The sequence below is a fragment of the Suillus subaureus genome (assembly GCF_016647635.1).
Source record: "Suillus subaureus strain MN1 chromosome Unknown BJ212scaffold_5, whole genome shotgun sequence".
Classification (NCBI taxonomy): Eukaryota; Fungi; Basidiomycota; class Agaricomycetes; order Boletales; family Suillaceae; genus Suillus; species Suillus subaureus.
Window position 1 is genome coordinate 403942 of NW_024538561.1, and position 25175 is coordinate 429116.

Sequence of the window (25175 nt, forward strand, 5' to 3'; positions counted from 1 at the left end):
CCGGTATTTGGCCTCTTGATATGTTCTCAATATCTCATCGTGTACGCGCACTCATGTCGACTACTACGATAGTCAGAAATTCCTTCTCTACTAATCCCACCCCCGGTGGCCTGACGCCCATATCACCAGACGATCTCCTTGCCAAGTGTGTGGATCTTGTTTGCAGTTGAAGTTCAAACGTAAAATCCACATTTGGTAAAGAGATCGTGACTACGGGCCTTTGAATCAAAAACACACTCAGATTCACGTCTTGACGAAGCCAGAGGTTATCATGATTCGGCGGTTGAGGGCACTCAACCCATTGTCTCTGAGTCTTCACCCGCTGTCAGAGCAGAACACAACAGTCCGATTTCGATTCCTGCCACTACCGCAAGAGCATCGCAGCGATCGCAACTTTTACTACATCGGTTCAATTCGGCCAACCCTAATGCCTCGCCATCAGGTAATGAAAAAATTAACATCCAAAGTATCGTGCAGACATGATTTAAACAACGTATGACAGCGGGGGAATGAAAGCAATGGGGGTCACAGAAACTGCAATAGAATAATGAATCGAGCCTCAAACCAGACACCTATGTGAACAAATACGATCTGCTGTTCCAGTGGAATGTTATTGCGCCGCAAATTCTTCACGGCCTTGTGCAACGCTACCGCAGCCCGCGTGCAGTCTAATCTCCCCGAATCATCCACCAACCTGTCGTAAAAAGCAGACACAACCTGCCGTGCAACCTTATCGTCGACGGACCACATAGAGCCAATCACACTACGAAATCCGGAGAATTGCATCGCCACGGCGAGATGGATTGACTCGTCGGGACTCTTCTCATCGCCCACGGTAGTGTGGCAAGCCGATAAGAATGCAAACTCTGGGTTCTGCCAGTTTGATCGGATGATGTCTTTGATCATCAATGGCCCATCACGCATTGCGAAGGAAGATTCAAATGGTCGTTGTCGATTCGGCGTTCCGTGGCAGGCCAAGTGAAGCCACTGGTTATGGTTTAGTGCATCGAGAACACCCTGCACTGTTGCGTCGCCGTCCTCGAGCGACGTGAAGGACGACACGATGGGTGCGAGACGCTGAGCTATGGCGGCTAACTCAGGGGCGACGCATCGCAGTTCCTTCTCTCTATCCGGGTTTCCTTGACCAGTGGCAACAAAATATTAAGTGAATGCATATTGAGAGACGCGTTGTCTCGCACGAACGAGCGTCGCCAACGTGGGTGTATAAGAGGGGTTGTAAATCTGTGACAGGTTGTCTTCCTCCCTCTCATAGGGACCTGCTGCATGTAGAGGAAGCAAAGTGGACTCAGCGGTGGGACACTACCAGATACACGAACCAGGGCGAACATCCGACACCCCATGGGCTTGGACCACGGAGTCAACGATATCATGCCAAAGCTTGTGGAGGACGCCCGCAAGCTTGTTTTGATATCTGGAAGAACCAAATTGCTCTGCGACGGAGTGAAAATCGGAGCACAACTCGGAGACTTCGGTCCGCGTGACATCAATTGGAACGTGGACAGGATTTTGGTCACGTAGGACAATCAAGGCATCGCAGCCATACTGACTGGCATCGACAATGATGACAGGACCTTCTTTAGTGGCCATCTGTAGGTCAGAGAACAAGGGAGGTAGAAGAAACCGAGATAAGTTAGGGAGCATACGGATGCGGGAGACGACATTGTTCCATTGCATGGTCAGTTGTTGGATTTCTGGGGACTGCTCTTCAGTGGACTGATCGAATGCGCTACGAAGGCGAAAGCTGAGCTGCTTGAACTCTTGCGCCAAGGCTCCGCCAATGTCACCGGGCAGGGAAAGTTCATCGAACGGCGAGCTTAAGCGTGCCAACTGGGTCCAGAATACTGCACGGCCTTGCTCAACCAGCTCCACAGCGCATCGTGACGAACACTGCACGAGAAAGTGTCCACAGCAAGGGACGCCATAGCCATCCTCACGACATCGAAATGACGTAGCGAAGAGGACAAAAGAGTGACATGCTGATCTAGGAATTTCAATGCAGCTTGATATGCAAGCAATGCAGAACCATGGTCTTCCACTTCAACCGTGGTAGCCCATGACTTGGCAGCAGTAAGATCCGCACGAGAGACTGCATAAGATATGTGTGGAAGTTGCAAGAGCAAGCTAAATGTTTCATCAATATCAGATGGCATGCCCCGCTGCATGAATCTGTCTTGAAGGCTGATGGCGAGATTGTTAAGAGACTGCGATCGGTAGGAATGACCGGGGGGGGGGCGAAGGAGTAATACAGCCCAATGGAGGGACTCATCAAGGTCAGACCGGACACCCTGCTTGCCTGAATTTGTCTCCAAGGCTGATGGCAAGATTGTGGAGAGAGTATGATCGAAGAGAATGGCCGGGGGGACAAAGGAGCAGTGCAGCCCCATGGAGCTCGATGCACTCATCAAGGTCATATGGGACACCCCCCTGCCTGAATCTGTCTCCAAGGCTGAGAGTGAGATTGTTGAGACTCTGATCGATCAGAATGACCGGGGGGATGAAGGAGTAGTGCAGCCCAATGGGACTTATTGGACTCATCAAGGTCAGATGGGACGCCCTGCTGCGTGAATCTGTCTCGAAGGCTGACAGCAAGATTGTCAAGAGAGCATGATCGATCAGAATGACCAGGAGGATGAAGGAGTAGTGCAACTTGGTGGAGCTCGATGCACTCATCAAGGTCAGGATGGAATGCCCCGCTGCCTGAATTTGTTTCGAAGGCCAAGGGCGAAATTGTTGAGAAAGTATGATCAATCAGAATGACTGGGGGGACAAAGGAGTAGTGCCCCTCAATGGAGCTCGATGCATTCATCAAGGTTAGACAGAACACCTGCTGCATGAATCTGTCTCCAAGGCTGATAGCAAGATTGTTGAGAGACTCTGATTGATCAGAATGGCTGGGGGGACATCTCTTCAAGGCCGCTCGACACTGTTCCACATCATCTGCCATGCTGTGATACCACAATCAAGTCATACGAGGACTGTCAAGAACACAGGGTAGATGAAGCTGAAGAGTGCAAGTGGGCGAAGACAACGGGTACTGTTGGGTTATCCGCCTTTCATCAGCATAAAATACAGATAGATAAGTTTGAATTGCAATGAACATGCACATCAATAGAAATCCTAGTAATGAAACAGTAGAAACCTGCGAGAGTGGTTCGAGTTGAGTCAGCTGACGTTCAAGGTTGAAAATATTCATGCCTGCAGGCTGCAGCAGGTCTATGGCCGCCATGGTGTGTGCAGGAGAGGAAATGAAATGCTGAGCGCTGGTCAATTACGACAGGTTCCACGTGTCCACTGCGGTCGACAGCGGCTACTAATCATTCACTACAGTGCCAGTATCCAGAGTCCAGACAAATCGAAGCTAAGGAGCTCTGCGTCTGCCAATATGCAGGTCAAAGTGTCGTACTAACCACTATGATAGTCAGAAATTCCTTTTCCACCGTGACTACTTATCTCATCCCCGATATTGCTAGACGATCTCCTCCTTGCCAAGTGTGTGCATCTTGTTTGCAATTGAAGTCCAAATATAAAATCCACACTCGGTGGTAAGGAGACTGTGACTACCTTTGGATCAAAAACAAACTCAGATTCGTCTCAGACGAAGCTAGAGGTTATCATGATTCGGTGGTTGAGGGCACTCAACTCACTGTCTCTGAGTTTCCACCCGCTGTCAGAGCAGAACACGACATCCCGATTTCGATTCCTGCCACTACTGCAAGAGCATCGCAGTGATCGCACCTTTTCCTACATGGTTTCAATTCGGCCAACCCTAAGATCTAGCCATCACGTAATGATCATGACTCATGTGAAGCCTCCAGTGTGCCGTGTAGGACATCGATATCTAGTTGAAATGCTAGATCTAGCTGATCTACACGATGACCACTGTACACTTACGACCTTAGCTTCAAAGGCATGTATAGCTGACGGGATGTAGAGAACTCACTTATAGTGGTCTGGTGCCATGAAAATAGTTCTTACCGAGCGTCATAGAAACATTTTGTCAATGATCATAATGTGCAACGCATGCTTTCTATAAGAGTTCTGTGGGGTTGCAAGGTAAAGGTAAAGGTGTACACCAAGAACCACATCAGATGCTCGAGATAGAAGCAACAAGCTGACGATGCTGTCATCGCAGTTTGTCGTGATTTGATCGCATCGGCAGTATGAACACATCGCAAAAGAGCAACATATATGACAATTATATCCAAGATGCGACATCATGCGAGCAGTCACCCGAGGTATCCTAAGACAACTTTGCAATATCAGCCGATATCCGATCTTTGGGAAATCCTGTTCCCTGTCCAGAATAAGAGAGGGTGGCATACGTGTTCTTTGCCACATATGACGGATTGACGACAACTGAATTGTCCACGACCTGCAGCAGATGCTAAAGAGACGACGGGATGGTATAAAGGAAGTGGATTCACCTTTGAAAAGTGTTTCAACCGACTGGGCAGTATCATCACGTCAGGACCTGGATCGTCGGGACTTTCGGCGACTCTCAACTCTGCGGAATGCGATACTGTCAAGATTGACTTCGTGTGCAATGTCCAAGGAAACAGGGAATATCGGATAAAAGCTATGCAGATCGTCGGATGTAAGTTGCTGGAAGTTGAATGATAGCAAAAGTCACACCTTCTCTGCTGCAAAACATATCTGCTAAGATTCGACATAGGGTCGCTAGCAACCTCCGGTTCGCATACGATAGAATCTACTTCCTCTCCGCGTCTAAAGTACTCCTCCTTCCGTAGGTGATACAATACATCCACGCTGCACACAGCGAAAGAAATCGCGTTCAGTGAGAAGCGCGCAGGATTAGGAAGGAGTCGTATCCGCTGAAATTAATAGTTGATTGGCTCGAGAGCAGGAGAATAGCACTCGAAAAACCCACTGGATCGCCACGAAACTCGTCATCAAGCTCGCATTGAGGAAAGACTGCGTGGTCGCTGATGATGTCCTTCACACTTGGTACGAGAAGGACCGTGCTTGTTGGTGATTGAGAAAGGAAATCGCGGAGGGGAGCGATAAATTGGCTTTTGAAAATGTCTGATGGTGTCGCGTCAACCATGCCGTCCTGTATGTGGGTATGTGTAGCATCTACGAATGGCCCGAGCTGATTGGATTGTGATATTCGAATATTAAATTGAATGATAAGTGTACATACGAGTAGGACAACGGCAGGTTTTGATGCCTTGAGGTTGCTGATGAGAGTTTTCCATAATTTGTAGTCGAGGTTAGTGTCTGGAGTGAATGGCCCGCATGCTATGCACACGTCGAAACTTGCTGCTACGTTACTAGGTGGGGCAGGAGATGCTGGCATCGGGGGTATCTGCGAGGTACACCTTGAATTTCAACAAGAAAACCAGAGACTCAAATTACTCACAGCCAGAATCTCAGACGCAATGAAATAACCTCCACCACCGTTGCGCCCTTTGAGCGCTACAACTGCACCAGGAAATAAGCCCACACCACCCAAGCCTTTATACCCTCCCCGAATCTTGAGATCTGGCGCGAGTTGCAGAGGCACACGGAGTCCATCGCCGTGCGATCGCGATGCCTCGAGAATCAGCGACTGATTGTTCAACTTGATGCCTGACCCAGAAGCCTCAGCGTCCAGTACGATCCGGCCCACGACAACACAAGATTCCTACACCAAAAATCAGCTAGCAAAACCAGTAGTCAAAGTACTCATACCTCGGAGAAAACACCGGGATGACCCAACTGACCGACATCCCGATAATGTTTCAAAATGAGTTCGCCAAACCCATCAAGTTGTGTATCTAGAGCTAGAGAAAGTCTCAGCTTGAGCAGCATCCACGAGGTTTGCCAGAGACACACGCACTTTCGCTTCGTTCGCCCAATGTTTCATACATGTACCGATCTTGGGCTGGATGAGCGGGAATACTGGGATCGTGATTAACACTCACAAGCGCGATTTTGTCTAGCCTCTTTCTGACCCACAAAAGTGACCCTACTTGAACTGGCGATCGGACCATCAAAGTCCTGCTCAAGCTTCACAGGGACGCTTGGCATGCCTCCGAAAAGTGCTTTCGGCGGTTGAGCCGCGGCCTTGAGCGGCCCAGTAAGTCCCTTGGCGTTCACCCCCACAAATTTCGTAGAATTCGCTAGCTTCCCGCGCGCTGTTGGCTTGGACACGCTGCTAGCATTCTTGGCTTGTATCTCCCGCTGGATCTGGGCCTTCATGTCTGCTGCAGATTCGTGTGTAAAGCGGAGGATAGTCTGCGCTTTACCGTACGAGAAAGCTTCCCATTTATATTGGAGGTCCTTTGCTGTTAGATTGTACATCTGGCATATGGATACACCTGTCGGGTGGGTTTAATGACCGTTCTTTGTAGATTCAAATGTGAGATTGTACATTCGTTTACAAGGGCTTCTGAGTCCTCCTCTGAGTCTGTAGCTCCAAGCCATTCGCAAATATCGCTGCGTAAGGAAGACATCTTTGATCAGAATTGAACAGAATGAGAAACGCGCGAAATGGACGCGTCCAGCCACAAGCGCGACACTGTGCTATATATTAGTCATTCACATCACAGAAGCAGTCACACAAGTCACACATCACACCAAGTCCCAGAATTATTATAGATATGCAGTACCTGCAGAATACGAACAGATGAATGTACGATGAGCGGATCCTACTATGTAGTTACTGATACAAAACAGATTCAAAAACAACAGCAGACTACAGATCAGGTAAGGGTAGCCAAGCATTGAATCTGGAAGGCATGGGATGAGGGTACCGATGATACATAGGGAATACATGAGCGAAACGCAGCGTCTTCAAGCTCTTTGAAGAATCAATAAGTCGGGATGTGGATGGGCATGGAAGTGAAGGAGAAGAGTAAACGTCTATGCTTCCTCCTGGTCCTCTGCATCAGCATCTTCCTTCTCTGGCTCTTCTTCCTCGGAATGGGAGAGCGAACTCTCTTTTGCGGGACATGAGCTGTTTGTGGGGGATACGCTTAATCCGCCGGTGTGGGATGTCGGCGGTGATGATGCATGTGGGATGCTGTGCGGTTGTGAAGTGAGTCACTGTGCGCAGTAAGAATGGAGGACAGAGCTTACTTGTCTGGATTAGGGATCGCAGTACCGACGGTATTCTGTGGTGCGACCCCGGCTTTGGAGAGTGCATAGTCACCCGAATCGAAATATTTCCGATCCTGGAGTGCATACAATAAGAACAAAGGCGAATAGTGAGACATGTAACTTACCCCTTGCATCTTAGTCAAAATGTTCTTGTGTGCTGGAAGTTTGCCGTACAGTCGAAAGAGCTTCTGCTCCTCCTCCGACAGTTTCTGTATAAGCCATGATGAATTCATGGGTTTGGAAGGGGCACGAGGCATCGACAACTCACACTGATGTCGATCTTGTTGCGCTTGAACGGCAGCATGGCGAAGTGACGAGCAGAACGAGCTAGAGGCAAAAGACGATGAAGGAGGAGGAGCTAGAAAAGCCTTCGAGAGCGTTGAAGAGGAAGCCCAGCTGTACCGATGAGTCGAATGGAAACAAAAGTTTGTCGATAACTTGTCGTTTCTAAGCGTTTCCAAGTCTTTCCCTCAAAGATGTAATTACCTAAGCGGAGTGGCGGAGTCTCAATCAAACATTTCAATTATACCCGGCATCGTATGTCGGATCTCATATGTCACAATCAGTTTCAGCAAATTTGTTTCCCAAGTCAGACTTTGTTGCAGAAAAACACGTTACTATAGATCCCAGACATCCGTAAAACAGTCATCTGTGCTACCCTGGACCACCTGACCATCCACGCCAAAGTGTGTGTCGAAACCATATTCTTGATCCGCGGTATTGCTCTTTACCTGTAGGATGTCTTGATCAGGACCTCCGTCCGGAACTTGTGAGACAGCAATAGATACAGTCTCATCTTCAACACCAACACCACCCGAGTCATCGAATACGTCGGCCAGATCGAACAACAACTCGTCCTCACAGTTCCATTCTTCATCAACAAGCACGTCGAATTCCTCCACTCCTCCAGGTTGTTCTTGTCGCCCCAAAAACGTCAATTTCGTACCATGACTTGACAGGGATGGGTGAAACACAACACGTTCGAAATCGGCATCCTCCATGATGGCATCCTCTTGCTCATGATCAGGTTCTAGATCCAACGCGAAGCTATCGTCTTCACTTTCAGTTAGATAGGACCATGCCAAAGGGGGCGTAGTGCTACGTAGTTGAGATGAAGAGCCTAGGCCTTCGATAAGAGAATCGTCCGAGTGTGTGGTCCATGCGCCAGAAAACGTGGACCAGGGTAGCGCTTCTTCGGGCCAGTCCTCTAAAAGATCATCCATGTCGTTCGGCACGGTCTGCTGGATATCAATAGCCGGAACGGAGTTATCCATGCGAATATCAAGGAGATTGGGCCAAGCTAAAGGGCAATCAATTTGTGTGTTGTTGATTATGGCATCATCCTCAATTAGTCGATCGTCATCTCCAGCTGAAGAAGTCAATAGAGTTGAGCGTGCGGTGATGACCTGGCTCTGAGTAACTCGCACGTTTGTCGTCCCTGAATGGGAGAATTCATACCTTGAAGCGGGTCTGGGGGACCCCCGCTCTGAATATCTGCTCCAAGGACTCGCACAATACGGCTTCTGGTGTGAGATTCGGAGCACTGATTTGCTCGCCTTCGTCCGAATCTTCTGAGTCACGGGAGGCGAAACACAAGGAGAGAGCTGCCACGGAGGTTCGGAGCACAGACTGGTGGCGAGCACGTGCGGTCTAGAAAGATATTTGTGGTGTGCACGGGCAGAAGTAGAAAACACACCTTAATCAGTCGCTTACAACGTGCTATAAAATGGGGATTGGGGGACCGACCCATTATTTCGAGAACGGACTGTGCGACGGAAGAAAAGTACTCGGACTCCATGTCGAGTCTCTGTGCATTGTCAGGGAGGTTGAGCAGAAAAGGTACCAACATACTCTGCACCACGTGCCAAAGATAAGGGGATAGCGTCTGAGTCATATGAGAGGGCATATATTCAGCTCTGACTGCGGAAACGCACCCAACAAGCTGATTGAAAAGCTGCTCTGTGACGCGCTTGAGGAGGAGCTCAAAGGGCAGGTACAGGTTATCTGCGAACGGGCTGGCATCACTGAGAAGGTTTATGGAGCCTTCGCGATTGCCTGCGGTTTTCCAAATATAACATAGATCCAGCTCCACGAGAATAGCATGTGGGCGGGATGTATGGGATAGGGACCGCGATGGCGTCAGAGTTACTGTAGAGGGAAAATGTACGTGAGTAGATGACGTAGAATCAAAGAACTTACTTTTGGCGTGGCCGTCGTCGTCGTCGTCAATGTATGCGTTAGAAATGGTGTTTAAACCAAGCTGAAGTGCGTTCTGGAATGGATTGTCACATCAGAAAAACGGAATCAAGTGGCTGCGCTACGTGCTTCGTTAAGGCCATTGCGGAGGTGGCGCATCAATGCAGAGTGCGCGATTGCACCTGCAGGGACAGTCTGGCCATCCAGAGAACCTGAAATAGAAAAAATCAAATCGGAAAGTAGGAGAACGTCCAATTCTTTTGGTAGTCTGCCCTTGACTTTATAAAAGACGTTAGAAGGAGAGCCATGATAGAGCTTGTGCACAATTTTTACGTTCAATAGACACTGTTCGGACGCAGCACGAATTGACGAAGAGGAGGAAAAGGAGGGCATTGAGAATTATTGAATTATTATTATAAGTTTAAGTCCATATGTAAGTCCAAGTCTAAATTGCTAAGTCTATATATGGGTGTTAGCCAAGTCTGTAGTGCCCCGTTGGGCGTTTATCGATATATCAGTAATCTGGCCCCACAGCCCGCTGCTGTATAACGCCCTCTCTTACTACGACCTACAGATAGCACAGGTCTTCAACGGTCATGGTGCGCTCTCTCTTTCCGCTTTAAATTCACAGTCAAACAAGTCTCCTTTATCACAGTCGACCGTCGAGCTAGACCAGAAAATACAAGATGTCTTCAAGCGCATCGAGAAGGAACGCAAATTCATCGACGCTTCACGCTTAATCAGACAAGCAACCACAAATCCCGATGTTCTGCGTCAAAATGATGCAAAAGTTCGCGAGGCAGAGCGTTCGCTTTCTTATTTCGAGGATACTCTCCGCGAACTACAAGCTCGTAAGCTACAGCGCGATGATCCCTCTAGATCGGGTACTGCTACATCTCCTCATCAACAACTATTCAAACCAGGTCGTTCCTCTGATAGAGATCGTTCACTTCCCCGAATCCCCCCCTTTGATCAAGATTCCACTCGTGGAGCCTCTTCTAGTGCCACTCTCGTCCCCGGCGATGATACAGACGGCATTCCCAAGGCAAAGCAATATACAAACCTCGATCTTATCAAAGCAGATACCCCCCTTACAACTCCAAAGATATCTCGTATGCTTCATCAGCTCGAGTTCAAACTGCAAGTCGAAATGCAGTACAAGAAGGGCATCGACAAGATGTCCAAGCTTTATCAGGCAGACGGCGACAAGAAATCTCGCGCAGATGCGGAAAGCAAGCGTGTTGAGAGCGAGAAGAAAATTCAACTCCTTCAATCCGCTCTCAAATGCTACAAGAACCTCCATATCCTCGATGACGTCGAGGAAGAAGAGCAGCCAGCAGGTCAGTTCCCTTTTTGTGCCCCTCAATCCACATAATTTCAAATCTCATGGGCCAGGTCCCGATGGCGAACGTAAAGATAATTTACGCGCTAAGCCGCTATCCGGCAAGCTCTACGTGACTGTCAAAGGAGCACGCGAACTCGAACACACTCCAATCGTAACCGGTTTCAGATCCCGTCCTTCCTCCAAACAGGTCCGTGAGACCTTCGTATCACTTAAAATTGAAGGAACCCAACGCGCTCGTTCCCACCCTTCACGAACCGACCGCTGGAATGAAGATTTTGAAATCACCGTCGATAAAGCTAACGAAGTCGAAATCGCGGTCTATGATAAACAAGTATCCGAAGTTCACCCGGCTCCTATTGGATTACTCTGGATAAGAATCAGCGACCTTGTCGAAGCGCTCAGACGACAAAAGGTCATGATGGACAGCCAGGGTGGCTGGGTCACTGCTGGTGCCATGGATGGTGACTCTCCTGTCAATCGTTCCCCTCAGCATATGGGTGGATTCGGCGATGTCAATGCTCCTCTCAATATAGAACCTGATGGGGCAGGTAATCCACCAGGTGGCACAACGGCATTCACGAGTCAGAACGAAGGCATTGATGCGTGGTTCGCGGTTGAACCGGTCGGCGCCCTTGCATTACATCTCAACTTCGGTAAGTGACTTCCAAGTCTGTGAGTCGGATTCTTATGCCGAGTTTCAGTCAAGGAGAACGTGCGCAAGCGCCCGCTAGATGCTCCCGGTGGTCTCGGCCGCCAGGGCGCTGTCAGAAAACGAAAGGGTGAAGTCCACGAGATGAATGGCCATAAATTCGTACAACGGCAGTTCTATCAACTCATGCTTTGTGCCTTTTGCAACGACTTTCTACTCAACGCCCTGGGTTACCAGTGTGAAGACTGCCGATACACCTGTCACAAGAAATGTTACGAGAAAGTCGTTACCAAGTGTATATCAAAGTCAAATACTGGGGTACGTACCTTCCCTCCTATCTCATCGTCTCTCACACTTCCATCTCCAGGAGGGTGATGAAGAGAAGATCAACCATCGCATCCCCCATCGCTTCGAGCCCCTCACAAACATCGGCGCAAACTGGTGCTGCCACTGCGGTTACATGCTTCCCCTTGGTCGCAAGAATGCACGCAAGTGCTCAGAGTGCGATATCACCTGCCATGCTAACTGTGCACACCTCGTGCCTGATTTCTGTGGCATGTCAATGGAGACAGCCAATCAGCTCCTCCGTGATTGGCGCGATATCAATCGCGCGCGTGGGGGTAAAGCAGCAGCAGCGGTATCACGACCCATAGCCCTCGCTCCCACCCCGCAGACTCAAACGCAGGTATCTCCACCTGTGGAAGTGCCGCTTAGTGATAGTCTGGACAGGATGCAACTTGAGGGGGGAGAAGTGGCTCCTGTACCTGGGATGTTTGTGGATGCGTTTGGGCGCCGCACGCCTGCGCAGGATGGTGTTGATCCTCGTTATTATCAGCAGCAACCGCTGTCTAGTGTTCCTCCTCGTCCTCCCCCAGGTGCTCGAGTCCCGGTCCCCCCTGCTTACCCAAATGAACAGTTGCTACCTCCCCCACCGCCGCCTCAGCCACAGGCAGCTATGGTGTATGAGCAGGAAGAGTACTCAATACCCGCGCCACAGGTATGTTTCTGTGTTAGTGGTGTTAGCATGTGCGCTCACAAAGGTCTAGAAACAGACCTCGTATCTACAATCGGGTTTGCCGATGCAACCTCCTCCTGGGCCCCAGTATGCACCGCGATCTCAGGACCCTCATTTAGTCTCGCCAGTCCAGGCGATGCCTCCGATGCAGCGAGTTGCAACTCGCAAGCGTAAAGTTGGCCTCGACGACTTCAACTTCCTGGCTGTCTTGGGTAAGGGCAACTTCGGTAAGGTTATGCTCGCGGAGGAGAAAAAGACAAACGGATTGTATGCCATCAAGGTGCTCAAGAAGGAGTTTATTATTGATAACGATGAGGTCGAGAGGTATGTCTCATAATATTGATGCGACCAAGATATTTAAGAAGGATCTATAGCACCCGTTCAGAAAAACGAGTATTCTTGGCTGCTGCTCGTGAACGGCACCCGTTTCTGCTTGGTTTACACTCGTGTTTCCAGACGGAAACGCGCGTATACTTTGTCATGGAGTACGTCAGTGGCGGTGACCTCATGTTACACATCCAACGCAAACAGTTCTCGCTTCGCCAAGCGAAGTTTTACGCGTCGGAGGTTCTTCTTGCTCTGGAGTATTTCCATGCGAACGGCATCATCTACCGTGATCTGAAGCTTGATAATATTCTGCTTACCCTTGACGGACACGTCAAGGTTGCTGATTACGGTTTGTGCAAGGAGGATATGTGGTATGGCTCGACCACGAGCACGTTCTGTGGTACTCCCGAGTTTATGGCTCCCGAAGTACTTGTTGTATCTCCTTGTTGTGAGGACCGAACTGACGTTGATGCAGATTCTGCTGGAGCAACGATACGGCCGCGCCGTAGATTGGTGGGCATTTGGTGTCTTGACGTATGAGATGTTGCTTGGGCAATCGCCATTCCGTGGCGATGACGAAGATGAAATCTTTGATGCCATCTTGGAGGATGAGCCTCTATATCCCATCACCATGCCGAGAGATGCTGTTTCCATCCTGCAAAAGGTTGAATGTTCCCGCGCTCTGCTTTCTATGCTTGCTCATGGTGATCTTGCAGCTGTTGACTCGCGATCCCACGCGACGTTTGGGATCTGGGAAAGCCGATGCTGAGGAGATCAAGAGACATCCCTTCTTCAAGGATGTGAGCTTTGACGATGTCTTGAACAAACGCATCCCACCGCCGTACTTCCCAACTATAGTAAGCCTAATGTTTCAAGTACAAAGGAACGATGCTGATTTCATTTGCAGAACGGGAGCGCGGACACCAGTAACTTCGATGAAGAATTTACAAAGGAGCAGCCGACATTAACGCCCGTTCACGGACAATTGTCTGCAAAGGACCAACAGGAATTCAGCGGATTCTCATGGGTGAGTGTGGTGCTTGTTTCTTCGTTACTCCCTACTAAACAGTTGCGCAGGTCGCTTCTTGGGCAGATGTATGATTCGGACTCTACGCAGCATTGTTATCATAATCTGTCTTTGTCTTGTCACAACAATGCATTCTTTTTTGTTCTTCTCACCTGTACTTGGATAGTCTTCGCAAAGTTCATGAAAGTGATCATGTAGCGTACCTGTCGAACAATTTCACTTTCCCTCTTGATCATAGCTGCTTGGTGCTAGCGTTTGGAGTTTGTAGACACGACGTGGGCGCCTGTGCCGGGAACGGTTGTTCTATCTTCGAGCACTTCATCTCGTTGTCCACGCATCAACTCGTGGAAGCTTTGCCACAGGGAAGCGATAGTTTCGTATTCACGAGTCATGCCTACTACTTCTTCGAGCTTCCGATTGAGTACGTTGCTAGATGAGAGAAGGTCTTCGAAACCCTGTGGATGGCGCGTCGGATTTAAGATGTGTTGTGTTGGGTAGTACTTACTGCTGTGATGTCTAAGGATAGTCTGTCGCGCTCGCGTTCAAAGAAGGAGGGTTCTGATTGCGACATCGAGTAGTACTAGGCTACTTAGTTAGTAGTGAGTACTGTGGAAGATTCAGTAGCTTCAGTTGATTATTGGAGATCGCGTTCTAAATATTATGTCATCACACTTCAACTTGAACTCGGCCCTAACGTCCGACCAGCAGGAATCCAATTTTGACTGAGAAGATGGTGCAGCAAATAGCAACTGTGGTGATGCTCATGGTTGCAGTTAACTTCGTATGCACTCATCCACATTTGTTGTATGATACATCCTCTGTAACTGATGTTTTAACACTCGTCCATATTAATAGTCTTGGTATGCGATGTTGATGTAAGATAGAAGAGATAGAAGGTTGATCATGACGGAGGTGCGCGAGCTTAATCAAGGATGGTACCCTCGAACGCTTATTGAAATTCGCAGATTATCGACCTCTGCGCTGGCTGGGTGCTTATCGACATGCGGCATCGCTCCCGGTGTTCTTCTGAGGCAGGCAGCATAATCGATGACAGTCGATGGTTTAGAATGGACGTGATGTGCCAGGATGTTGGTAAACAATCGACCCTCCTACTGCCGTTCACTCAGAAACCGGGAACTTCGGTTCTTGGTGCACCAGTCATGTATAGATCAGTTGACCGGTTGGTGCCGATCAGCTGCCAGCTTTTCCCCAGCACGCGTTGAGGCCTTATCAATTTTCTGTGGCCTTAAAGGCAAGTCTGAGCAAACCGCTTTGGCATTAGTGATTTGCTCACCATGATACTCTTTCGTCTGTTCATATCAGATTTTCCTGCTAACTTCCCCTACCTATTGTTCCACAGCCCACATTTGCGACCCATGGCTATCACGCAATATGTTATATTGCATTCCGATCTAGGACAGGCTAGAGGTTGTTATATATCGCCATATTCACCTCGTCAGATCGAATACTTACGAGATGTTCGTATCACATCTTGGTCAGTGGAATAACTGCTCTTCTCCCAAACTGTAGGGTCTGCGAACCGTGCGGTTCCAACTTATGATCCACCTGCATGTTTTCCACAAGATACTATTCTCCTAGAACGCTCCAGACGATAGAGGTCAGTGGTGCGACACTGTTTTACTAAATTTCCTCCATCTTCGCACCTTTCAGTGCTCGAGGTCTCCATGACCGACCTGTGGCTGCTATATCAGCATACCCCCGCGCATCATTTGTACGAATCTGCAAACCAGTAACACTGGTTCTCGACCACTGTTGTTGGTTCGCTGATCCGGTGCGAGGACTGGGAGGTTTTGGTCACTTTTTTCCTGGCAGGTGAAGAATCGCGCTGATACCACGATGCGTGCTTTGTAGATGCTAATATCTCTCTTCCATTTGGCTTTTGACTATGCATCTGTTTTCTATGTGTAAGGTGTGCCCCACCAAACCTCGTGCTTATATCATACAGGAGATTACTGCTCGTAGAATGACTTCATCTCCGGGAACTCGAGCCAGACGGTCTGGAAGGGTAAATCCTTAGAGCTGAGACAATATCTATGATGTCAAGAAGATGATTCATCGTTGTCCTCCAGCTCCAACATCGTGTGGACGAGCTATATTGCATGTGTAGCCCTTGGTCTTTGAGTGAAGTATACATGTGTCGTTCTTGTCATTTTGCTCCGCCTGGCAAAAGCCGCGTCAGCCTGTGAAATTCTGGAGGTGAGAGTTCGGGGTATTTGTACCTTTTCATTTATACTAATAGCAGCCACAGGATTATACAGGGGCGCCTTGCTCATGCCATATTCGTGGCAGTCCTTGTAGCTTTCCGGGGTAGAAGACCTTGATTGATTGATCGTCGCCGTCGCCTCCCCTGGAAGCCTCAATCTTGATGTTAGCTTCATCAAGATGACTTCAGTTCCATCGTTGAAATCAGATAGATGGAAGTCCTGCTATCCCAGTCAGAATCGAGTGACGTGTTTCTTGCTGAGTACCCTCTGAAGGGTGAGTTATTTAAATCGAACATTATGGTTCCGGGACTTAGCTTCCTATCCAGATATTTACTTTACTCTCACGTCCCAATTAGGATATCCTGCCTTATATATCCGAGTCATCCCAGTGAACTCGTTTGGTTTGAATTTTCTACTATGACCATCTGTTATGACACATGACTGCTGCTCACGATAGATGCGAGACTGAAATTCTAACAGTCATAAAGAGAATGCATTGGAACATGCCACACACCTTAATCTATGGCTGGAGAGTAACAAGTTGAAATACTGCACTACTCTGACCAAAATATCTCATTTAAGGTGCAATTCATTTTGGGTCATAAATCCTTCAAGTCTATAATGTCTTCATTGCCAATCCCATCATCCTGTGGTCTTTTTGGCTCTCTTCATGGAGGTGAAAGAGGGTCCCCCAGCAACAGCAACTGTGCAACCATACAAAATGCTGAGTGCAAAAATGAGTTACAAGCATATTTGTTATGGAGATATTTCTTTCACTCATCCACAAGCACTGAGTAATTTAGATGTCTCTTGGCAGAATTGAGGTGGAGGAAGATGACCAGGATTGGTTGTTCACCCAGCTCAGTGTTGACACTGTATTTGCAAGTTATGCTGCAGCACAGAACTGTTATGAACTTGGATGGTCATGACAATAGCAGCTTGATAAGAGTGATGGGTATAGTCAGTTCAAGACCTTGCAAATGCAAGGGTCATAAGACAAGGCAAGGAGAGTGTCCTCGACTTGAATATTGATATTCAGACAACTTAAGATTGGAGGTCTTAAGTGAAGGAAGTTCAAGGTAAAACTGAGTAAGATTAAGTGCAGAACTACAGCATACTAGATGGACTATATATAGTGAACTACAGGTGCTTTAGGGCAGGCATGGGATTGAAGATGAGTCAGAGATGGCAAGAATAGATCACCTAGCAATGGCGATAGCGATTGTGGTGTAATACAATGTGAGTCAGAGATAAGTCTAGCAGTGGTGATATGTGGCATGTGATGTAATACAAGGTAAAGGTAAGAGAAAATGAATAGGGGTGTATGTTAACTGTAACAAGAACCGTGTCTGGCAGGACACCCAACTGTTGGCACTTCTGAAGCATGAGGAAGATCTATTGGCACAGAGAGTTGAGAATGCAAGATATGTATTGCTGGAATACAAGTCTAGATTTGCACCAAACTTTCAGGAGTCTTGAACCATTCTCTCACTGCCTCCTCTGAGTCATTGCTCATTTAGTTTTATTTATCTGATTTTTTAGCAATGAAGTTCTCACCCAATTCTCTTCACAGCTGACCTTGTTTTTCTTTCTTCAATACTACTTTTAGTGTACTGCTATGTACCTGATTTTGTTCATACAATGTATCCTTGATGACAACAATATACAGTGGCTCAAAAAAGTGTCCTAATGTTTGTGGGTTTACATCTAATTGCTTCATTGTGAGTCAGGGCATGGGAATATGACTAAGCTATAGGGAGGTGTCAGAAAGCTCTGCTTCTTTGCTTTGTCTTTGTCCCAAATAGCGTGGGAATCTGACGTTAGCGTGTGAAGATATGATCATTTTAATTTGGTGACTCATTGGGACACTTTTTTGACTTTCAATTTGACCAATACAATCTTCATAATTCTAGTACTTGGTGTCTCTTCCTGTTGCTCTAATGACTTCTACCACTCTTATAAACACACTCTAGATCAATTCCTAGCAGTAGCCATTAGCAATCTTCCCTCACTATACTGCAACTCTCTCCCATAGCTGAAAAAGCCCCTATTCTCACTCTCAGCTCCTCTCATCTGTTTACCAGGCATATTTCTACTAAAACTGGTCTGAACAGGAATACTAATGGTAGAGTCATCAGAAAGACCATCCCAAATAAGGAAAATATCAAATTATATCACCCTTTTAAGCTTACACCATATAGCAAAAGATCTTTTGTGTATCATATTTTAACTGGGCAGGCTGCCAATGCTACTTAAGCCATCAAATTCATTAGTTTTATCATCCACACCACTGTCTCCATATAATTGATCAGGAATGCTCTCAAGGCAGCCACCTTTAAAGCTAAAACCAAGAAGAAAAGCTTCTTCTATCTTCAGCCAATAGAGGGAGGAGACTAGCCTTTGTTCTAAAGCACCAGTACTAAAATTTAAGGACTAGAATCAAGATATCTGGTTAGATGAGATAAAAACCAAGAGGATGGGGTTAAGTGGCCAGGAATATGTATGGCAACAGGCAGAAGAACAACTAGGACAAAGAGAAGTCAAGGAAATACTCAATCGCTTCTTGGACCAGTACCAAGTGGCACCCCAGCTAGGACCCTGAAAACCAGACCCCAATATCACGCCCAACAGCGCCTATGCCGTCAAATGGTGACCCACTGATCACCTCGGCCAACCCCAAGCCCCATAGAACTTACTTCCCAATAATTTTTACCCTCTCTTCAACTAATAATATCCATAGAAATGGCGTGTGGCAGCACTCCAACACTACCACCAATCTCAGCTCCTCTCACTAGAAAGAACAAAGCTACTTCCAGTAAAACCCTACTAACCCCAAGCAAAACCCTAAAGGAATACGTAGAAGGTGCAGACATTAGGACGGACATCACCACCATTCCAGCAGCGAGAAAGTTTTTAAGCACCAACGGCTTGATCCTATCAACTGGTGCAGGCACCCTCGAAAACTTAACCCTCGCCCTGTTTGAACTAAGCCTATCCCCTACCTTAGGGGCCACCCATACTGAAGCCTTAAGGGCAATTGCTATTATAGCCCACAAAATCAAGCAAACCATAAACACCAACAAACTAGTAGAGAAAATAGCAGCACTCATGGGCGGACCCATAGCAATGCTAGACAAAAAGGTGGAGTCACTAGCAGAATTCACAGACAAGCAAACAACTGCTCTAGACAAGGCCATGAATGAGGTGCATGACCATATCACTGAATCATCAAAAGGCATAGAGAAAGCAGTAGAGGGTGTCATTCAATCCAAGATCACCAAGTTGAGCACAATATGGTCTGAAGGATCCAAATCATATGCCAATGCCACAAAGTCGGGGATGCCCACACCACTAACCAGAATCCTAGCATGTAGTGAAGCACAGGCAAGACAAATCCTCATCGGCAAAAGATTCATCACCTGGTGTCAACTCCCTCCAAGAACTTACAGAGGCACAACTAGTTGCGAAGGCCGAAATGGCCATTGAGTTACTCAAAAATGCAGGAATGGACCTCCCCTCCAACATGGCAATCCTCTCAGCAAGAAAACTTGTTCATGGTGGCATTCTCTACGAACTCAGCAACCTGGAATCAGCAGCTTGGCTTAGCATCCCAGGGAACAGAAGCAACTTCCTAGAACAATTTGGAGCAGAGGTAATCATAAAAGACCACATGTACCACCTCATCATTGAAAACATTCCTGTATCCTTCAACCCAACCTCTCCAGTGGCGACCTCAGAAATTGAAAGGAAAGGCGGCCTTCAACCAAAATCAGTGATCAAGGCCAGATACATCAAACCTGTCGCTCGCAGAAATCCGAACCAAAGGACCACTCACATCGCCTTATCCCTCAACTCGAAGACCTCAGCCAACCAGATCCTTCAACATGGAATCACCATAGAGGGCAAGAAGGTGTATGGCTGCAAACTGCTTCCCAAACCCACAAGATGTCTAAAGTGTCACACTTTTGACAGAGGGCACATAGCTGCAGAATGTCAACAGGAACATGACACCTGTGGCATGTGTGGCGAGAAGCACTGCACTGTGGAATGCAAGATTGACAATGCAGCAGCCTACCACTGTGTCAACTGCAAGTCAAATGGACATGCAGCCTGGAGCCGAGAATGCCTGACTTTCAAAGTGAAATGGGAAACACACAAGAACAGAAACGATGAAGCCCAGTACATATACTTCCCTACTGAGGACCTGCTAACATGGGAAATGAGCAGACACACCCAAGCCGACATCGACATCAACCACCACCAGCAGCAAACCTACCCAGCCAAACAATGATACCCACCACCCTGTGAGGAGGACTGGAACACAGTCCCCAACTGCTGACAACACAACAAGACAAATCAGCAATGCACAAACTCTAACCGTGTACCTCTAGGCACCCAAGCTCACCTCACCAACACTTGGGGTACAAACATCCAGCAAGCTCCCCAGGAACACAGCTCCAGACCCACACCAGCAAACAGAAACCACCAACCTCCACTGATGGACACGCTCCCCCCCCTGCCACACCACCCAATCATCTCTGACAGTGATATTGACCACCATAGCTGGGATTAATGCCTGACACAACTAATGATCCCCCCAACAGAACAGACCTCAAAATTTGGCAGCAAAATCTATGCAAATCCCTTGGTGCATGGGAACATCTAATCTGTAATCTAAACCCTGATGTGTATGATATAGCTTGTATACAGGAACCTTACCTCAACCTGGTCAAACTTGCCAACACCTCAAATCTGGGTCACTACTGGGACATAATCTATCCAACACATCACCACACCAGCCCAGACCGCACCCAAACGATCATCCTCATCAACAAGTGACTTTTAAAGAACAAATGGCATGCAATAAAAATCAACTCCTCAAATATCATGGCAATTGAACTACTGGGCCCCCTTGGAAAGGTGTGTATCTATAATGTATATAACCCATGCGACCACAACAATGTCCTCCACTTCCTGGAACGTCATATGCATACTGAACATAATGTATGCTGAAACTGCACTAGAGACCATGCTCAAGACACAGAAGACAATGCAGAGCACATAATCTGGATGGGAGACTTCAACCATCACCACCCCATGTGGGAATTAACGTGTAACACTCACCTCTTCACAGCGGATAACCTGAACTCAGCAGGTACACTAATCAACCTTCTAGCACTGTACAACTTCACTCAAGTCCTCCCGGCATGTGTTGCCACACTCGAGGCCTCGAATACAAAGAACAAAACCCGCCCTGACAATGTTTTCTGCTCAGAGGCCCTTGTGAATGCTTTCACCCAATGTGAAGTTAAGTACCATCTAAGACCAGTCATTACTGATCACTACCCCATTATTAGCACCCTGGACCTCAACCCTGACTGCACAAATCCAACCCTGCACCTGAACTATAGAGAGGCAGACTGGGACCTAGTCAATGAAACCCTAGCAACACGACTTGACAACATTGGATGACCTACCAAGCTCACTAACTGAGACCAGTTCCAAGAGTCGCTGACAGCACTAACAGGAGCTATACTCGAGACTGTAGAAGAGCAGGTTCCGAAAGTCAAGCCCTCACCGTACTCGAAAAGATGGTGGTCGAAAGACCTGGACCAAGAACACAAGCAAGTCCACAAGCTCAGCAAGAAAGCAAGGAACAAGCTACCTCAGAGAAATCACCCCATCCATGAAGAATACTGAACAGTGCACAACTGGTTCTCAGAAAATATCAAGAAGGCTAAGGACTCACATTGGGATGAATGGCTAGAAATGCTAACTGAGACAGGCATTTGGAACTTCCACAGACACGCCACAAGCAACCCAGCAGAGCAAATCCACATGAGGATAACGACACTTCAAGACCCTCAACCTGCACCCGAAGCTAATGTGAATGACATGCAAGATAATGAACGAAAAAGCCAGCTCCTATATGAAACCTTCTTCCGTCCACCCCTGGACAATGATTTTGTAGACCCCAACTATGAATATGAACCACCAATATGTGAATTCCATCCAATAACCGACCAGCAAATCCACAGAGCAATCGCAAGACTCGGTCCACACAAAGCCCCAGGACCCAATGGAATCAGCAACATAGTATTCATCAAATGCTGCTAACCTACTCGTTCCTTATCTAGGCCCTATCTTTTGCCCACCTTCCATCTTGGAGTCTATCCAGATGAGTGGAAACAGCCCTTGACCATCATCCTTTGAAAACCAGGATGCCCAGACTACTCCCTCCCCAAAGCATATAGACTGATCACCCTTCTTGACTCAATGGCTAAGATCCTTTCATCTTGTGTAGCAGACTGATCTAACATATATTTCAGAACAGCACAACCTCCTCCCCCCAATGCACTTTGGAGGACACCCAGGCAGATCTACCACTAATTCACTCCATCTCTTAACAAAGTTTGTCACTGACTGTGTGGGCCTCTAAGGACAGTTTCGTATCTATTCTCTTTTTAGACGTTAAAGCAGCCTTTCCTAGTGTGATAGTCAACAAGCTACTCCACAACCTCAAGAAAGCATGCCTTCCCCAAGAATACATAGACTAGTACTATCGCAGACTGTCCAACCACAAAACGACACTATCATTTGACAACTTCAAATCAGCTCCCTTCAACGTTCAAAATGGCATTGATCAAGGCTGCCCGCTCTCCCCCCTCACCTTCATATTTTACAACGCAGATGTCCTAAGAGTTCCAGACCCCAAACCAAGACAGGGAGAAATGGGATTAGGCTTCATAGATGACATAGCCCTCCTGGCACGCGCGAAAACATATGAAGAAGCCAACAACAAACTCAAGAACATGATGGAAAAACCGGGGGGCACCTTAGAGTGGAGCCATGAGCACAATGCTGAATTCGAACTAGACAAGACTGCACTGATCTGCCTGTCAAGAAAGCACACCGCAGACGAAGACAACCCTGGAAAATCAAAACCTGCGCATCGTCCCTCAATCACAATAGGTAATCATACCATTAATCCCTCATGCTCACATAAGTTTTTAGGAATAATAATCGATGAAGAACTGTGCTTCAAAGAACATGACACATACGCCTTGGCAAAAGGCACAAAGTATGTGATGACGTGCCAGAGAATGATCAGAACAATGAAGGGCATGAGGGGAGGTGGATGAGAAAACTATATGGAGGAGTAGTCATTCCTAAGATGTTATACACAGCTGATGTGTGGTGCACAGACCTCATCTCAAAAGGAAGGGGCAAATTGGGAGGTAGAGGAGCGAGGGGCTTTGCGTCACAGATGACGTGAGTCCACAGGATGGCCACTATCCTAATCACTGGGGCAATGCATTCCACTGCCTCAGACCTACTTGATGCGCATACTGATATCGCCCCTTTTCAGCAAATCTTGAGAAGCCAATGCCACCATGCCACACTGAGACTGGCCACCCTACACACAGACCACCCACTACATAAAGGTGTCACGTCAGCACACCAATATTTAGCAAAGCATGACTTCACCAAATAGAAATGACTCCCATCCCCGATACACAAACTTTTCTGCAAATTCAAGATCAACCCTAACACCACCGAAATGATCCTCCCCATTCGCCACTACCCCAAGTGGACCCCAGATGTCGAAGTGCAGATAGCGGAGTCAAAGGAAAAGTCACTCGAGGAAGACACAAGAGCGGGAGAAGAGCTAAGGGTGTACTCAGATGGTTTGGTAATAGATGGAGGTGTAGGAGGCGCAGCTGTGTTGATGGAAGGGGAGAGAAGAATCAGGGAGAGCAGATTCCACCTAGGAAAGGAGGAACACACGGTGTATGAGGGTGAGATAGTAGGAATGATACTCATGGTCAAGCTGCTGAAAGACGAGATGAGAGCAAGAGGAGGAAGAAGGACAATGGCTTTGGGAGCAGACAACCAAGTGGCAATTAGAGTGACCAATGCCTTCCAGTCAAAACTGGGTCACTATCTGATGGACAAATTCCACGACAACCTCCGCACCCTCTTCCCTGCCGAGGGTGATGGAAAACTGGCTATATGCTAGTTGGTGGGTCACATTGGCATCCCTGGAAATGAACAGGCAGATGAACAAGCCAAAAGGGCAGCAAGAGGAGAAACGACAGACACCCACCTACTCCCCACATCACTCTGCTCACCTAACAACAAGCTGGCTACCCTCCCAGCAAGCAAATCAGCCATAAAACAAATGTTCAATGCCTCAATCAACAAAGAAGCAAAAACCATCCTGCACAACTCACATAGCGACAGATTCTGGGAAATAGACTCATCCTACCCATCCAACCGCTTCACAAAACTAGCAGACAAGTACCCAAGAAAGCACGCTGCCCTGCTCATCCAGCTCTGCACAGGCCATATCCCTCTGAACAAACACCTCCACAGAATTTCGAGAGCACCTTCCCCACTCTGCCCTGCCTGCAAGGAAAGAGAAGAATCAGTACACCACTTTCTTCTATCATGTCCAGCACACACAAGACAAAGAGCAATCATGAAAGCAGAGATCAGAACGCATGTGCACAGCCTCAAAGACCTCCTAAACAAGGGGAAAAGTATCAAGGCAGTCCTCAAATTCATCACTCATACCAAACACTTAGCAAGCACCTTTGGAGATGTCAGCCCCCCAAAGAAGAATTAGAACCATCACAATGTGCTAAGTGCTTAGCCATCTTTATATGCCTTAAGATGGCACTATTGTCCTCACACCAGCCTGGACCAGGATTACAGAACCCCCACATCAGATTAGATAAATACCAAGTACCATAGAGTAACATACCACATGTACTGTCTAACATAGGGCTTCGCCCCAACAGACAATAAACAAGGATTCCAAAAAAAAAAAGGAAATACTCAAATTTAGAGAATGAAACTTGATGATATAGGGCTATATGAGGTGAAATACTGTATCCATTCAACCCTAGGTTCATGGGGGTTGTGGCGTGACATGACATAATGGTAGGTTCACATGTTCATTCATCACTGTGACCTGTGACAAACTTAAGATAGGTTTGCTGATGTGTGCACTGCATTGCTGAAGGACTTGGAGACTCTGAGTTGGATTGATCCTCAGTTGATCCTCAGTCAATGATGGATTGCTACATATCTTACTTCTTTCTAGCTTTCTGTAGTGTCTTGGCAGGATATTGAATACAAGGGTACATTGATATAATGTCATATCCACATATCCAGATCTCAGACCCAATCCACATCTTATCTCCAATCCTATCCACATCTTATCCCCCTCCAACATCTCATCATCCAATCTGTCCACTTGTCCA

The 25175-nt window shown here is 47.5% G+C and overlaps 7 protein-coding genes across 7 annotated transcripts; 2 read left to right on the forward strand and 5 right to left on the reverse strand.

Annotated features, from left to right (window-relative positions):
* Window positions 1-525: 525 nt before the first annotated feature.
* On the reverse strand, window positions 526-3009 carry BJ212DRAFT_1585330 (CHAT domain-containing protein; the record flags this gene model as incomplete). Its single annotated transcript, XM_041342361.1, has 5 exons — window positions 2509-3009; window positions 1956-2467; window positions 1338-1908; window positions 1200-1280; window positions 526-1139 (listed from the first exon to the last, which is right to left on the reverse strand). Exons 1-5 carry the CDS (start codon window positions 2963-2965, stop codon window positions 526-528), a joined length of 2235 nt encoding a protein of 744 aa, XP_041196929.1. The 5' UTR covers window positions 2966-3009.
* Window positions 3010-4261: 1252 nt separating this feature from the next.
* On the reverse strand, window positions 4262-6476 carry BJ212DRAFT_1296569 (DNA polymerase alpha/epsilon subunit B-domain-containing protein; the record flags this gene model as incomplete). Its single annotated transcript, XM_041332478.1, has 10 exons — window positions 4262-4393; window positions 4446-4623; window positions 4654-4853; window positions 4910-5131; window positions 5183-5347; window positions 5402-5665; window positions 5713-5798; window positions 5861-5905; window positions 5946-6341; window positions 6395-6476. The coding sequence occupies 10 exons, from the start codon at window positions 6474-6476 to the stop codon at window positions 4262-4264; spliced, it is 1770 nt and encodes a 589-aa protein (XP_041196930.1).
* A 119-nt stretch (window positions 6477-6595) lies between these two features.
* BJ212DRAFT_1328565 (Endosulfine-domain-containing protein) lies at window positions 6596-7609 on the reverse strand. The gene is made up of 4 exons (XM_041334663.1): window positions 7391-7609; window positions 7248-7331; window positions 7102-7196; window positions 6596-7045 (listed from the first exon to the last, which is right to left on the reverse strand). Exons 1-4 carry the CDS (start codon window positions 7424-7426, stop codon window positions 6886-6888), a joined length of 375 nt encoding a protein of 124 aa, XP_041196931.1. The 5' UTR covers window positions 7427-7609; the 3' UTR covers window positions 6596-6885.
* An 82-nt stretch (window positions 7610-7691) lies between these two features.
* Window positions 7692-9706, reverse strand: BJ212DRAFT_1328570 (uncharacterized protein). Its single transcript, XM_041334664.1, has 8 exons — window positions 9448-9706; window positions 9322-9394; window positions 9057-9270; window positions 8974-9007; window positions 8819-8929; window positions 8581-8772; window positions 7911-8534; window positions 7692-7853 (listed from the first exon to the last, which is right to left on the reverse strand). The coding sequence occupies exons 1-8, from the start codon at window positions 9475-9477 to the stop codon at window positions 7740-7742; spliced, it is 1392 nt and encodes a 463-aa protein (XP_041196932.1). The 5' UTR covers window positions 9478-9706; the 3' UTR covers window positions 7692-7739.
* A 77-nt stretch (window positions 9707-9783) lies between these two features.
* Window positions 9784-13755, forward strand: BJ212DRAFT_1476951 (uncharacterized protein; the record flags this gene model as incomplete). Its single annotated transcript, XM_041339462.1, has 11 exons — window positions 9784-9861; window positions 9893-10658; window positions 10714-11316; window positions 11365-11630; window positions 11680-12309; window positions 12359-12651; window positions 12702-13080; window positions 13130-13318; window positions 13371-13511; window positions 13562-13681; window positions 13732-13755. The coding sequence occupies 11 exons, from the start codon at window positions 9784-9786 to the stop codon at window positions 13753-13755; spliced, it is 3489 nt and encodes a 1162-aa protein (XP_041196933.1).
* Window positions 13756-13929: 174 nt separating this feature from the next.
* BJ212DRAFT_1476952 (DASH outer kinetochore protein) lies at window positions 13930-14252 on the reverse strand (the record flags this gene model as incomplete). The annotated part of the gene is made up of 2 exons (XM_041339463.1): window positions 13930-14136; window positions 14187-14252. The coding sequence occupies 2 exons, from the start codon at window positions 14250-14252 to the stop codon at window positions 13930-13932; spliced, it is 273 nt and encodes a 90-aa protein (XP_041196934.1).
* A 5129-nt stretch (window positions 14253-19381) lies between these two features.
* BJ212DRAFT_1263269 (uncharacterized protein) lies at window positions 19382-20197 on the forward strand (the record flags this gene model as incomplete). The annotated part of the gene is made up of 1 exon (XM_041330327.1): window positions 19382-20197. The coding sequence occupies one exon, from the start codon at window positions 19382-19384 to the stop codon at window positions 20195-20197; it is 816 nt and encodes a 271-aa protein (XP_041196935.1).
* Between the last annotated feature and the right edge of the window lie 4978 nt (window positions 20198-25175).